Below are 13,720 nucleotides of genomic sequence, written 5' to 3'. Positions count from 1 at the left end.
TATATATATATATATATATATATACACACACACACATATATATACTAGACTCGTAATACGAGAAGTGTATAGTTGTGTAGAGTGGAGTTCCTATGTTTTAATGACATAATAGAGGTTTATAAATCTATAAATCATATTGGTTGAATAATTATGTATCTATTATTGCTGTGAATTATTAATGGTAATTCTCTCTATATATACATATATATGTATGTATGTGTGTGTGTGTGTGTGTGTGTGTGTGTGTGTGTGTGTGTGTGTGTGTGTGTGTGTGTGTGTGTTTGTGTGTGCGCTCGTGTCCGTGCGTGCGTGCGTGTGTTTGTGCGTGTGCGTGTCAGTCAGCAGTAGGTCCAGTCCTTGTGGCGCGGCGGCCGACACGCCTCCGGGCACGGCCGCGTCAGCGAGGACGTCGAATATTTGGGGCGGAAGCTGAAACGAGCGAGAGAGGTTACCAGCGCTATTATCATCACTATCACACATGTTATTATTATTGTTGTTAGTATTATTATGACCATTATTATGTTTAGTATTATCATTTTTATTTTTATCATTATCATTATTTTTATTATCATCATTATTATTATCATTATTGTTATTATCATAATTAATGTTATCACCATTATTATCATTACTATTCTCTTTACTAATGAAGTATAGTAATATGATCATCATTCTTTTTAATGTTATCATAGTTATTAATATTATGTTTATTATTATCATAGTTATTACTATTATTATTATTATTGTTGTTGTTCTCATGATTAATATTTGCATTATTGTTAATGTGTATCACTATCATTATTATTATCATAGTCATTATTATTATCACTATCATTATTACCGTTATGTTCTATATAATCATTATCATCATTATTATCAATATCATCATTATCATCATTATTATCAATATCATCATTATCATCACTATTAGTTTTATTATACTATTATCATTATCATTATGTTGCGATCATCCCACTACCCGCTACCCATTGCCCGTTAACCGCTGCCCGATTCCGCTAACCGCTACCCGCTGCACGCTGCACGCTACCCGCTTCCCATTGCCCGTTAACCGCTACCCGCTACCCGCTGCCCACTATTTTGTTCTTGCCTCTGACCCGCTAGGCATCCCGCTGCCTGCTAGCCGCTACCCATTGCCCGTTAACCGCTGCCTGCTGCCCTCTGCCCGCTTCCGCTAACTGCTACCTGTTACCCGCTACCCACTGCCCACTACCCGCTACCCGCTACCCGCTTCCGCTAACTGCTACCCGTTAGCCGCTAGCCGCTACCCATTGCCCGCTACCTGCTGCCCGTTGCCCGCTTCCACTAATTGTTACCCGCTACGCACTACCCGCTGACCGCTACACGCTTCTCGCTACCCGCTACCCGAGTACTAGTGGCCATACTGGTCACGGAAAGTGGGGGCCTCCAAGCATTTTTTTTTTTTTTTCTTGCCTCTGACCCGCTAGGCATCCCGCTACCTGCTAACCGCTGCCCACTATCCGCCACCTGCTACCCTCTGCCCGCTCCCCGCTGCCCGCTACCCGTTGCCCACTACCCGCTACCCACTGCCCGCTACCAGCTGCCCGCTGCCCGCTGCCCACTACCCGCCCGCTGCCCGCTGCCCACTGCCCACTACCCGCCACCCTCTGCCCGCTACCCACTACCCGCTGCCCGCTGCGCGCTACCCGCTGCCCGCTACCCGCTACCCGATGCCCATTATCCGGTACCCGCTACCCGGTACCCGCTGCCCACTATCCGCCACCCTCAGCCCGCTGCCCGCTACCCGCAACGCGCTGTCTGCTGCGCGTTGCCCGCTACCCGATGCCCACTACTCGCTACCCGTTGCCCGCTACCTGCTGCCCACTATCCGCTACCCTCTGCCCGTTGCCCGCTACCCTCTGCCCTCTGCCCGCTACCTGCTATCCTTTGCCCGCTAACCGCTACCCTCTGCCCGCTACCCGCTACCCAGTACCCACTGCCCGTTGCCCGCTGCCCGTTACCCGCTGCCCGCTACCCGCTGTCCGCTACCCGCTGTCCGCTACCCGCTGTCCGCTACCCGCTGTCCGCTACCCGCTGTCCGCTACCCGCTGTCCGCTACCCGCTGTCCGCTACCTGTTACCCGTTATCCGCTAACCGCTACCCGCTGTCCGCTACCTGTTACCCGTTATCCGCTAACCGCTACCCGCTGTCCGCTACCTGTTACCCGTTATCCGCTAACCGCTGCCTTCCTCACCCCCTCCCCCCTTTCCCCTCTCCCTTTCCCCTTACCTCCCCCTCCCCCCCGCGCGAGTGTGTGTGCATGTGCCATTCTTTAATATTTATGTTGTTAATTATCACTCCTCTTCCTCTTCCTCCTTCTCCTCCTCCTCTCCCTCTTATAGTTCTCCTCTTTCTCTTCCTTCTCCTCCTCCTTTTCCTTTTCATCTTCTTCTTCCTCCTCCTACTCCTCCCCTCTCCTCCTCTTCCTTCCTATTCCTTCCTTCTTGCTCTTCCTCTACTACTCCTTCCTCCTTCCTTTTTCCCTTCTTCCTCCCTTCCTCCTCCCGTCTTCGTCTCTCCTTTCTTCTTCTTATTCCTCTCTAATCCTTCCTATTCCTCCGTAATCTTTACTTCCTCCCCCCTCTCTCCCCTTGTCCTCTTTCCTCCCACCTCTTCCTCCCTTCTTTATTCCCCCTTCCTCTTCCTCCCTCATTTCTTCCCTCTTCCTCTTCCTCCCTCCTCCCCCCCCTTCCTCTTCCTTTATCCTTCCGTCCTCCTCTTTCTCCTCCTTCCTGGACCTACCTCGGCGCCCCTACAAAGAACCCGGCCTCTCGCTGCGTCGGCCAAGGAAGCGAGTGAGGATATTTCTGGCAAAGGTAGCTGTCGTGACTCACCATCCTGCCCTTCGCCACTGGCCACAAAACCTTCTACAGGAGAGAGAAACAGTATAAAACTTATATACGGTGTAACACACCAGTAAAACAGTATACATACTCAAATACAGTATAACACACTAATAAAGCAGTATATCACGCTAATAAAACAGTATATACAGCAGGGTGAGAGAAAACAAGATAATACTAGTATACAAAAGAAAGAGGAGCAGGGTAATATAAAATAAATGGTGAAATCTTAAAGACTTAAAATGCTATGCATTTCGACCACTTGGCAGTAAAGAGGCATTTTCTAGGAAGGAGAGAAAGAAACAAGATCTTCTTAAGAAATAAGGTTGTTTTTTTATATAAAATGGTGTGCATTTGTTTAAATAGTAGTGTGTGTGTGTGGTGTACGTTTGCACAAGAAGAACAAGCGTCCTGCAAACAAAACAAATCCTCCCACATTCAGGATCTCCTGGTCGACGCCACTGTGCGACTTTCCTCGTCCTCGCTCGAGCATCCTGCGGCGCACCTGAGCCAACTCTGCCACGCGGGGAGCAGGCAGGTTCTCCCAACGGGCGCCCCACATGCCTGCGAGGATTGTGGTGTCGTGCTGAGGGTGATCTCTCATAACGTGGAAGGTTTTGTTCGATGCGAGCCACTGTTCCACGGCCGCTGCTTCTCGCGACGAGATCTGGAAAGGCCAAAACATCCTTCTGTCTCCTTTCCTCTTTAGCTTCCGCGTCCTCGCCTCTCCCTCCCACTCGGGCGGCACAAACTATCCTCTGCTCTCTTCCGACTCACCGGGGAATCTGTGTCCCGCACGACCATCGCCGCCACCTGGCTTTCCCCGAGCGGCAGCGTCCTCCACATTGTCGGGTGAATAGCGGATACGTCCCCCAGCGGGGGCGGAAGGTCCTCCACGTCGCACACGTAGAAGTGGGCGTGGTCGCGGAGCATAGGGCACAGCACGCCCCTCCGCCAACGAGCGTCCGTGTACAGCCGCACTTTCCAACCTGGGTAATGCCTTCTCACCTGCGAAATAAAATTAGTGCATTGTGACTGCATGTTAGCCGCATATTGCACTGCCTTCATAAGCACTCTTTGTTCTACCCACCTGAGTCAGTAAGGTGTCTAGCCCAAGCCAGTACTCCGCCCTGTCGCCATAGAGGGAGAGGGACACCACCCGTTGCCCGCCGCCAGCCGCCCAAGCCCTACGCCCACAAGTGCCGCCCACAGTGCCATTCTTGGAGATTGTGTTGCCTTCTGAGGGAGAGGTGTTCTGTCCTTCGCCGCTGCAGTCGCCGCTGTCCCACCATGGCACTTTCTGGGGGTGGATTTAGAGAGAAAAATAGTGCCAAGAGTGTAGCGCCGTTACTTTATGCTGGGATAACATTTTATTAGTAGTGATAAGAATTTTTTTCGAAGACGCAAGAAGCGAGAGCAGGTCTGGAAAGGTTCCTGGTTGTTGTTGTTAATGTCTTAGAATCTGATATCTGGACTCGTATTTTGCTTTATAACGCTTGAGCTTATTTCTTGTCACAGAAAGCTGAAGCAGGTTATTTTAAACGGAAGGATTGTAATTTATGTTGACATAAGAAAATGCATACACACACACACACACACACACACACACACACACACATATATATATACATACATATAAATTATCGTGTATGTTCTAATGCAAACCTGATGCGAGAAATGTTCTACACCAAACGAACTGACTCAGGCGCTATGAGTTTGCGGCGTGAATCTTGAAATCATCCCGAGCCATGTTGTATGTGTCTCTGAGCCGCCGAACCACGAAATTAAGACTGGATTTTCCTGTTAGCACCTATGCCATAGGACCAAGCTACCCGTCTTCAAGACCTTGATATTATTGGCTTTACTGTATGACAGTGAAACCCAAATTAACTTAAATGCCTTGGAGTTACGCCTCGATTCCCTCTACAGTAATCCTTTGCCTTAAACCATGAGGTACATTTGGCAGGACCATGTGTTCAGGTAATGGGTTTATCACGATACCAGTGCAGGACCCGGTGTTTGCTCCCTCGTGATGTATAAACTCTTGCATTGTGTCTTTTGTCTACCTGAGGACACTCGTACTTATAAGATTGTCTTCCAGAGGCAACCGATGGCGGAGGCCTATCTGGTGATCTCAAAGGTCGAGTCTTGAGCAAATAGACCAAACACATCGTGAACAAGACGAAATGCAGCTTGGGCATCTTCTGGCGGCTTAGATTGGCACTTCATTGATTGAGAACGAAAAAGTTGAAACTTTTTGGAATTTCTGTTCATCTCTGCATTTTTTACGCAAGTCGTTCAATAAAGATCCCAGATTTATATCAGTTTATTGATATAACTATTCAGTAAATGAACGAAGAAATCAGGTGACACGACCATCCAGCACGAAACTTTACTTCCTTAATCTAGAAAATGTTCTTAACTACATAGCAGCATTTTAAAACCTTTCCCGTTACACAGAATGGCACGTCATGGTAACCGAAGCGTCGCTAGCATTACAGTTATTTCACACTTCTTGCACTGAGCACTTGGTCACAGAACGGGATAGTGCGAATATTCACGCACACTGATGATTGTAATACGCCGGGCTGTATTTAGAAGGCCCGGGCGAAGCTAAGACTTCGCAAACCATAAAGAAGAAGATTGTAACATGGATATGTATAATGATTTGAACACGAACTTCAATGATAAAGATGTTATTTATCATCATAAAACTGACAATATCATTAATGCTTATGTTAATAGTATCAAGAAAAATAATTTATGATAATAACCTCAGTGACAAAGATGATAATGACAGTTTCAATGACAATTATAAATATCACACCAACAATATTAATATAAACAATAATAACAACAACGAAGGCAATCATAATGTTTATGATAACAATAAGAAAAATGATAAATCACCTGGAGCTAAGGGGACAGACGGGCGGGGGTGCCTTTCGAAAGGTGATAGAGAGAGAGAGAGAGAGAGAGAGAGAGAGAGAGAGAGAGAGAGAGAGAGAGAGAGAGAGAGAGAGAGAGAGAGAGAGAGAGGGAGAGAGAGAGAGAGAGAGAGAGAGAGAAAGAGGGAGAGAGAGAGAGAGCGAGAGAGAAATAGAGAGAAAGCAGGCTTGAGGGAGTGAGAGAGAGGGTGAGAGTCTGAATTTGTGTCCCACTATATGAAATGAAAATTTATTTTTTTAATTACCTCAGACACGTTGGGCTCCCAGTACCTTCCAAACGGGACCTTGGGGGCGGAGTCAGTGACCCACGCCGAGTATAAAAGCGCGGTGAGAACCAGCAATACTCCACAGACACATGCCCAGGATTTACGTGTAAATGATCTTATGTCGGCCATATCCAATCTGACATGAAAATTATATCAAATAATTATTTACTGTTAATAGGAATGAGTCCAGAAGAACTGAATTGAGAGGGAAATGTATGTTCAGATTTCGGTTCTTCAAAATAATAAGTTTTTCATGATATCCAGGAAATACATTAAATAAATGTATAATTTTCTAAGTGATATTTATTGTCTAATAACAGTTTAAAAAATGTTATTATCATTATTTTTTTTAATAAACTTTAATCTCTTTCAGCCGTAATTGCATATTACCTCATCCCGTTCAACACATGTATGAAATATCTAATCAACTATACCTATTGCCAAAATATACATCCTTGCATCTACTAAGAAATTTCAGTTGCGATCTAAAAAAGAATAATGGTAATAAAGCAGTAGAATATAAATAAAAACGATCCGGATTTCTGTAGCAGAAGAGCAGAGACGATAAAATATGCAGAGTCAGCATCAACATTGCTTGGATGAACCGTTGTAGGATTCAGAGCAGCTACACACACACACACGCATGTATGTGAGTATGTGTCACACACACACACACACACATACACACTCACACACACACACACACACACACACACACACACACACACATAGAGTGTGTGATTATATATAAACATATATATATATATACATATATACACATACACACACACATATATACATTACATATATATATATATATATATATATATATCTACACACACACGCACATACACACACACGCACACACACACACACACACACACATACACACACCCACACACACACACATATATATATATATATATATATATATATATATATATATATGTGTGTGTGTGTGTGTGTGTGTGTGTGTATACATATACATATAAATCTGTATGTTAATAATTTCACGCATCAAATTGTATAACCCAAAATGCCTCATTTATGGCCCACGGCATTAGTCAGGTCTAACTTCGGTCTGCACTCTGTACAGCCATTTTTAGAGAACATTATTGTTATGGTTATTAGCACGATTACAATGTTTTTTCATCATTTAAACCTCTGGTTATCTTATAGTTTAACCCTTTTTTGGAAAATCGCTTACCAAACTGGTATTCTCAAATGGTAATATTAAGGTTGATGATAACAATAATGACGATGATAATGATAATGATGTCGATAATACTAGTAATAATTATTATTATAATAAACAGGAATAATAATAATAATAACTAATAACGGCGAAGATCGAGACAATGATAAAGACAATAATGAGGAGGTGGAGGAGAAGGATAATGATAACAAGAACGATAATATTAATAACAGTAATAACAATTATATCAATAACAGCATAATAATAAGAAGAACAATGACTATAATGATAACAGTAATAATAACAATCATCATAATAGTTCTGATACTAATAATGATGATGATAATCATTATTATTATTATTATTATTATTATTATTATAACAATAATAATACTAATCATTATTATTATGATTATCATTATTACAATTATGTCAATAACAATACCAATAAGAAAAATGACGATAACAATAATGATAAGAAGAATGATGGTAATAATAATGACAATAATAATACCAATAATAGTAATAAAAGCAATAACAATAACAATAATAAGAATAATAATAATAATAACAATGATGATAATACCAATAACAATATTAATGATAATACTAATGATAACAATATAAATAACAATAATGATAAGTCTATTACCACTACTACTAATAATAATAATGATAACAATAATAATACTAATATTAATGATAATGATAATAGTATTATCAATAATGATAAGAGTGTACAAAATAGTCTTATCGTCTTTATCAACAATAATAAGAACAATAATGAAAATAATACCATCGTATATGATACAAGTATCACTAATAACAACAATAGGCTATTGTTATTATAACAATAAAAATAATGATGATATTTACGATAATAGCGAAAATAATGATAACGTTGATAATGATAATATCGACATTAATATAGCAAGATAAAATTATGATGGTAATGATTATAAAGATGCATACAACAATATAATAACTATTGCTACTGACGATTATGGTAATAATAATAATTATGATGGTGATAATACATCTCGTAATATGAGCATATCACACCGTTTTACATCCAGGATATCAACTTTTCAATTCGTTGTATGTGATGCTATAAAAGCATGTTATGCTATTTCAATTCGTTTGTATGCGAGGCTATAATACCAGTCCCTCTAATTTCTCTCACATTTAAGTTCGTCTGTATGCGATGCTATAATAACAGTCCATCGAATTTCTCTCACGCACTTTACACCATTAAAAGGAATTCTTCAGTGTTTACCAACACGCTCTACCATTCCGCCCGCTCGCCGCCACAGACGCACAGAGAGACACTGAACGGAATTGAGCTCATGATGTAAAAAGGAACTCCGGGGTAGCATTAGTCAGCAAGTACGGTTAACAGTAAGGGAAATTGCGTTCGCTTACTACCGCTCCTGCTGCGTCATTCGGGGTTTTTTGAACTGACAGCCAAGTGTGTATATGGGGAAGAGGGGTGAGCTCCGCTGGATATTTGGGCGCCTTCTGTACGCGCCATGATAGTTAATCCAGTATTGAAGTTTAACCCATTGCCGCCGGAGAAAATGAATAAAAAATGGGAAAAATGCTGTGCTATTTTTGTATATATTTTTTTGTGAAATGTCTCTGCACATAGATGGCTCTGTGGGAAAAATGTATTTGTTTTACTAGTGCTAATTGTTATTGTTAATATAAATATTATAATTACTATAATGTTATAAACATTAGTAACAGCAAAATAAAATAAGGAAAATATTTTCGTAAATCAAAGAAAAGGTTAAACGGGTGAGACAAGCAGTAAACATCGATAAAATGCAAGGAGACTGACGTGAGGTTTTTTTAATTTCGGTCGGGTTTTTTTTTTGGGGGGGGGCAATTTTTTTTATTTAATTATGTTTGGGGGGAAGGAAACTAAGGCAAATTTCGAAAAAGCTTACGTCAATCTCTTTGGATTTTATCGATGTTATTGCTGATTTTTAAAATTGCAAACTATGCAACAGTGTGGCCCAATAGCGGTACACAAGAGACGTATATTGTAAAAAGTTTATTGAGGGAGGCATCTGGGAATTTCCACAAATTTTATACCAAAGATGTAGAATGCTAAATTGAGCAAAATCTCCAATTTGAAGAAAACCGGTAAGGCAGTTTGGATTATATTGATATGCAACAAATTTACCCCCCTTACCCCCCTTCACCGCCATTTTAAGGCCCGAGATTAGAGATCTCGGACCTTAAGCCAGATCTCTAATGCGCATGCGCATTAGCACCTCCAGGATTAAATTTAATTCTCCCCTTGACCAGGCTTTACTTTTGAGCCCAATGATTAATCCTGCGCATGCGCAAAACGAACTAGTTAATCCCATCAATCATGTATCCATACGTCATGACAACATCATCAACTCAGTAGAAAGGGAGGAGTTAAGTTGCCATTATTATTTATATTAAGCAATAACGAAGCAAATTCTGACACTTTCATGTCAAAGATGTAAGTGACAATTCATCAATATATATTTTTAAAAGTTGTGAGATATGCAAAATGCAGATATAACTCTCAACATTGAAAAGAAAAACGAAAAGAAAATCTTACAGAGAATTCCGGAGTTTACAGACAGAAAAGTTAATGTTATTTCCAGGTTGAAAAAAACATTCCCAACTTATGCAATCCATGCTACCTTGCGCCTACGTCAATTATTTTCTTTTCTTTAAACTTCAATATTGTATTGCCTTTCATTCTATTATATTCTCAAACTCTTTTTAGTGACACTCTCCTAACATGAGTACCGTCTCTAACTCCACAGTCTTCTCGGTCATGAATTAAAACATACTTGGTTCGGATCTCATGTGTAGTTCGAAGGAAGTATATGTCTGTGAGGTATTTCATTTGACGTCCATGCGTACGTTGGTATTGTAGTCTGCTGAGATTGTCCCAAGGCGTTGCATTTTTTCACTTATTTCCATCAGCAGAGCTTTTATTTGTCACTGACGGAAATCAGACACAAAGTAAAACTCCCTCACTGTCTAAGCGGGGGTATGGACACTGAAGCATTTTTCATTTTTTTAAAAGTTTATGAATTACGGAGACGGTATGGGTAACAGCGGTCACCTTGACTTTAATGATATAGTCACAGGTCCTGAAAGCTCATCTCGGTTTGATCTCGTTCTGACGCGAAATTGTGACGTTACATTAGGGTTTGTGACGAAGACAGTGATTAGGACGATGACAGATGGATTTAGCACGAATATCAGCTACATTTTTAAAAGTTGGGACATGGTTTCGTCCCATCACTTTGCGACTTGTCTCGTGATGGAACAGGGAAATTAGGTCATGTACTGGTTTAGCACCAAAGGTACAAAGCTCATAGCAGTCCGATATGCCTAAATTATTCACATATTTCTGTGTATCGTGTATTGTTGTGGGAGCGCAAAAGAATCATCATACCTTTCATCAAAATTATCATATTCTGGTCTACCCAAGGAGAGCAATGTTAAAATTGCAGTGTGGTAAATATTGTATACATGTTTTTTATTGCAAGATGTTCAAAATAAGATACTGAAGATACTGGTGTATTAGATTCCGTTTATCATTGTACGGTTTTATTTGTAATGATCTACATTCAGACACGAATTATATGATCCTGGGAAACCACCGTGAAAGGCATTCTGAAGTCCCCCCTTGGCTAAGATGCTATGATGAAAAAGACTAGTCTTCTTTTGTGTACATTAAGGAGAGACTCAACTAAAGGGATAACCAATCAGAAACTGATTTGTTCCTAAATATATACCATGGGATATGTATCCTCGAAGGGAAAGATGCACAAGTAAACTGGCCCGATCTGAGGCATCGCAATGGGCTTCAAATCCCTCGCCAGGATCAGGCTGCCGGAGGCATACATATCTGCATACAGGATCTGGCTGCATACATGTATATACACACACACACACACATATATATAATATATATATATATATATTTATATATATAATATATATATATAATATATACATATATATTATTTATATAGCTGTATAAACGGAAATATTATAAGCATTATGAATTATCGTTATATAAACAATGCGTTTGAAACATCACACACACACACACACACACACACACACACACACACACACACACACACACACACACACACACACACACACACACACACACATACACACACGCACGCACGCACGCACAAACACACGCACGCACACACACACACACACACACACACACACACATATATATGTATATATACACATATATATATGTATATATACACATATATATGTATATATATGTATATATATATGTATGTATAAATACACACATATGTTTATATGTACACACACACACACACACACACACACATATATATATATATATATACATATATACATATATATGTGTGTGTGTTTGTGTCTGTTTGTGTATCATTCACACACACACACACACACACACCACACATTCACTCACACACACACACACACACACACACACACACACACACACACACACATACCACACATTCACTCACACACACATACACACGCACGCACAGACATATAAACACTATTCCTATGTTTGCTCCATAAATTTATTTCTGTCACTTTCTCTTAATATTAATCAGACACTTTACCTTTCTTCTTGTTCTTTTCGTCATTTGTTTTCGTATTATTCTTATTATTAATCTTGTTATTATTATTGTTATTATTATTTTTTTTAATGGAAGGCCTCATCGCGCACGTGCAAACTCCTCAACCTGTCTCCTCCTCCCTCTGTTCTCTCGCCTTTTTCTTGTCATTTATGCTCCTTTTCTTCTCTATTTTCTGATTTCCCCTCGATGTTCCGTTACTGATGAAGGGAATGGGAACATTATTAAAGGAGGAAGAGGAGAAAAAGGGAGACAAAAAGAGGGAAAAAGGCGGAGGTCGTTTTGAAAATGGCGGGCGTCTCTGCGTGTGTCTCCAGCGAATAACAAAGTCTTTTGGCGAATTATTTAGAGAATATAAAACCTGAATTAAACCCCTTTGCGCTTAAGAGCCAGATAGACATCCTAGGGACGCCGAGACGAGCTTAGGACACAGCATGAGCGCGAATAAAGGGGCGAAATAGGGAGGCTTAAAAGAGATGTTTTCCAAGAGAGCGTTTTGAGTGCGTGTTATGGCGGCCTCTGAGGGAAGCCGAGAGCGGTGAAGGAGGAGAGATTTTGCCTCTTTTCACACCTCGTTTCCTCTCTTCTTGTCATTTCCCTCTTTTCCCCGAGTGCGAGAGGAGGTAGAGTATCCGGGGGATCCATTTTTAGCGATTTCCGTGTCTCTGAGGGTAAAGGTGGGTCGGTTTTGTGACGCGTTTTTGCAGGTGTGGGGTCAGAAAGGCGCTCATTTTTGCCTCGTTTTTGGCGCAAATTCGAAGGAAAATCCATGTCACTTGTCTGTGGAAATGCCATAATAAATGGTAAATGTGGTGTGTGTCCGGACGGTTCCAGAAATCAGTCATAACGTTGGATTTTCTTGTAGTTTGAGGAAAAAGCTAAGAAATCGGGGTTGGTTTGTCTCCAGATAATCTTGTTTGTTGTTTATAAGTAAACATAAGTAAATGTAAGTGTGGGGATTTGTAAGTACATGAGTAAAGGAACAGGTCGGCCTGGAGAGAGGAATTAGAGGTTGCTTAGACGAGATTTTTTATGGGGGTGAGATTTTAAAACCCCAATGAGCCCTAATTTAAATAAAAGACCCTTTTGTGAAGTTGTTGCTTTAGGTTTTCTGTTGTTTTTGTGGATAATTAGGCATTTGTTGTGATTCTGAGAGTATCAGATGTCATGTTTAATTGCCCCATAGTTGTGTGTAATTTGTCCTTGGGCGGAAGGGTGTAAATCACGTAAATAAATCTTGTAATTGTGTTTAGGAGTCATTGATGGTTGAGGTTGTTTTTGCCAAAGAAACTCTAGGGTTTTGATTGAAAAGAATGTGAAAATAGTAAAGTCTGAGGCGATTTCAGGGTTTCTGGCAGCCGTCGCTCCTTTCGCTTGTGAAATAGCGCTTGGGGAGTTCCTGATTGGACTGCCCTTGCTGGAGGTCTGCACAAGGGGTCCTGCTAGAATGTATATGTAGTGTAGTATATATTTATTCAATTGATTAATTGCGGACTTTGGTAGGAAACTGGCCTTGCATTTGCATTCAGTTGATTGATGTTGATTACCACTTAGTGTGTTTTTTTTTCATTTTTTTAATGTCATTATTCTGTTTTTTCATTTGTGTGATCAGTCTACTTTACCTGAGGTTATAACGCGCTCTTTTTTACGCAACTTGTGTTATGTATGTGAACTCAATTTACACCTTTAATGGGATTGAGACCATGCAACCAAGTAAAGTTGCAATATAGAGTTTGTTACACAGCTGCAGTGCAACCAAGTTCCC

At 40.8% G+C, this 13,720-nt stretch overlaps 2 protein-coding genes across 6 annotated transcripts in view; one reads left to right on the top strand and one right to left on the bottom strand.

Moving 5' to 3' along the window:
- Positions 1-214: 214 nt before the first annotated feature.
- Positions 215-6,230, bottom strand: LOC125045739. Its single transcript, XM_047643169.1, has 6 exons — positions 6,076-6,230; positions 3,973-4,182; positions 3,660-3,890; positions 3,319-3,549; positions 2,782-2,906; positions 215-429 (listed from the first exon to the last, which is right to left on the bottom strand). The coding sequence occupies exons 1-6, from the start codon at positions 6,223-6,225 to the stop codon at positions 339-341; spliced, it is 1,038 nt and encodes a 345-aa protein (XP_047499125.1). The 5' UTR covers positions 6,226-6,230; the 3' UTR covers positions 215-338.
- A 6,143-nt stretch (positions 6,231-12,373) lies between these two features.
- Positions 12,374-13,720, top strand: part of LOC125045632 (zinc finger MYM-type protein 4-like) — a 12,682-nt gene continuing 11,335 nt past the window's right edge. Inside the window, exon 1 of one of the 5 annotated variants that reach the window (XM_047643023.1) lies at positions 12,374-12,626. The gene's annotated coding sequence lies outside the window, so the exon portion shown is untranslated. Of the gene's footprint in view, positions 12,633-13,720 lie in introns of all 5 variants that reach the window. The other 4 variants (XM_047643022.1, XM_047643021.1, XM_047643025.1 and 1 more) reach the window with 4 other exon arrangements.

Source organism: Penaeus chinensis, chromosome 37, assembly GCF_019202785.1.
Source record: "Penaeus chinensis breed Huanghai No. 1 chromosome 37, ASM1920278v2, whole genome shotgun sequence".
Lineage (NCBI taxonomy): Eukaryota > Metazoa > Arthropoda > Malacostraca > Decapoda > Penaeidae > Penaeus > Penaeus chinensis.
This window is presented reverse-complemented; position numbering and strand designations above follow the sequence as displayed.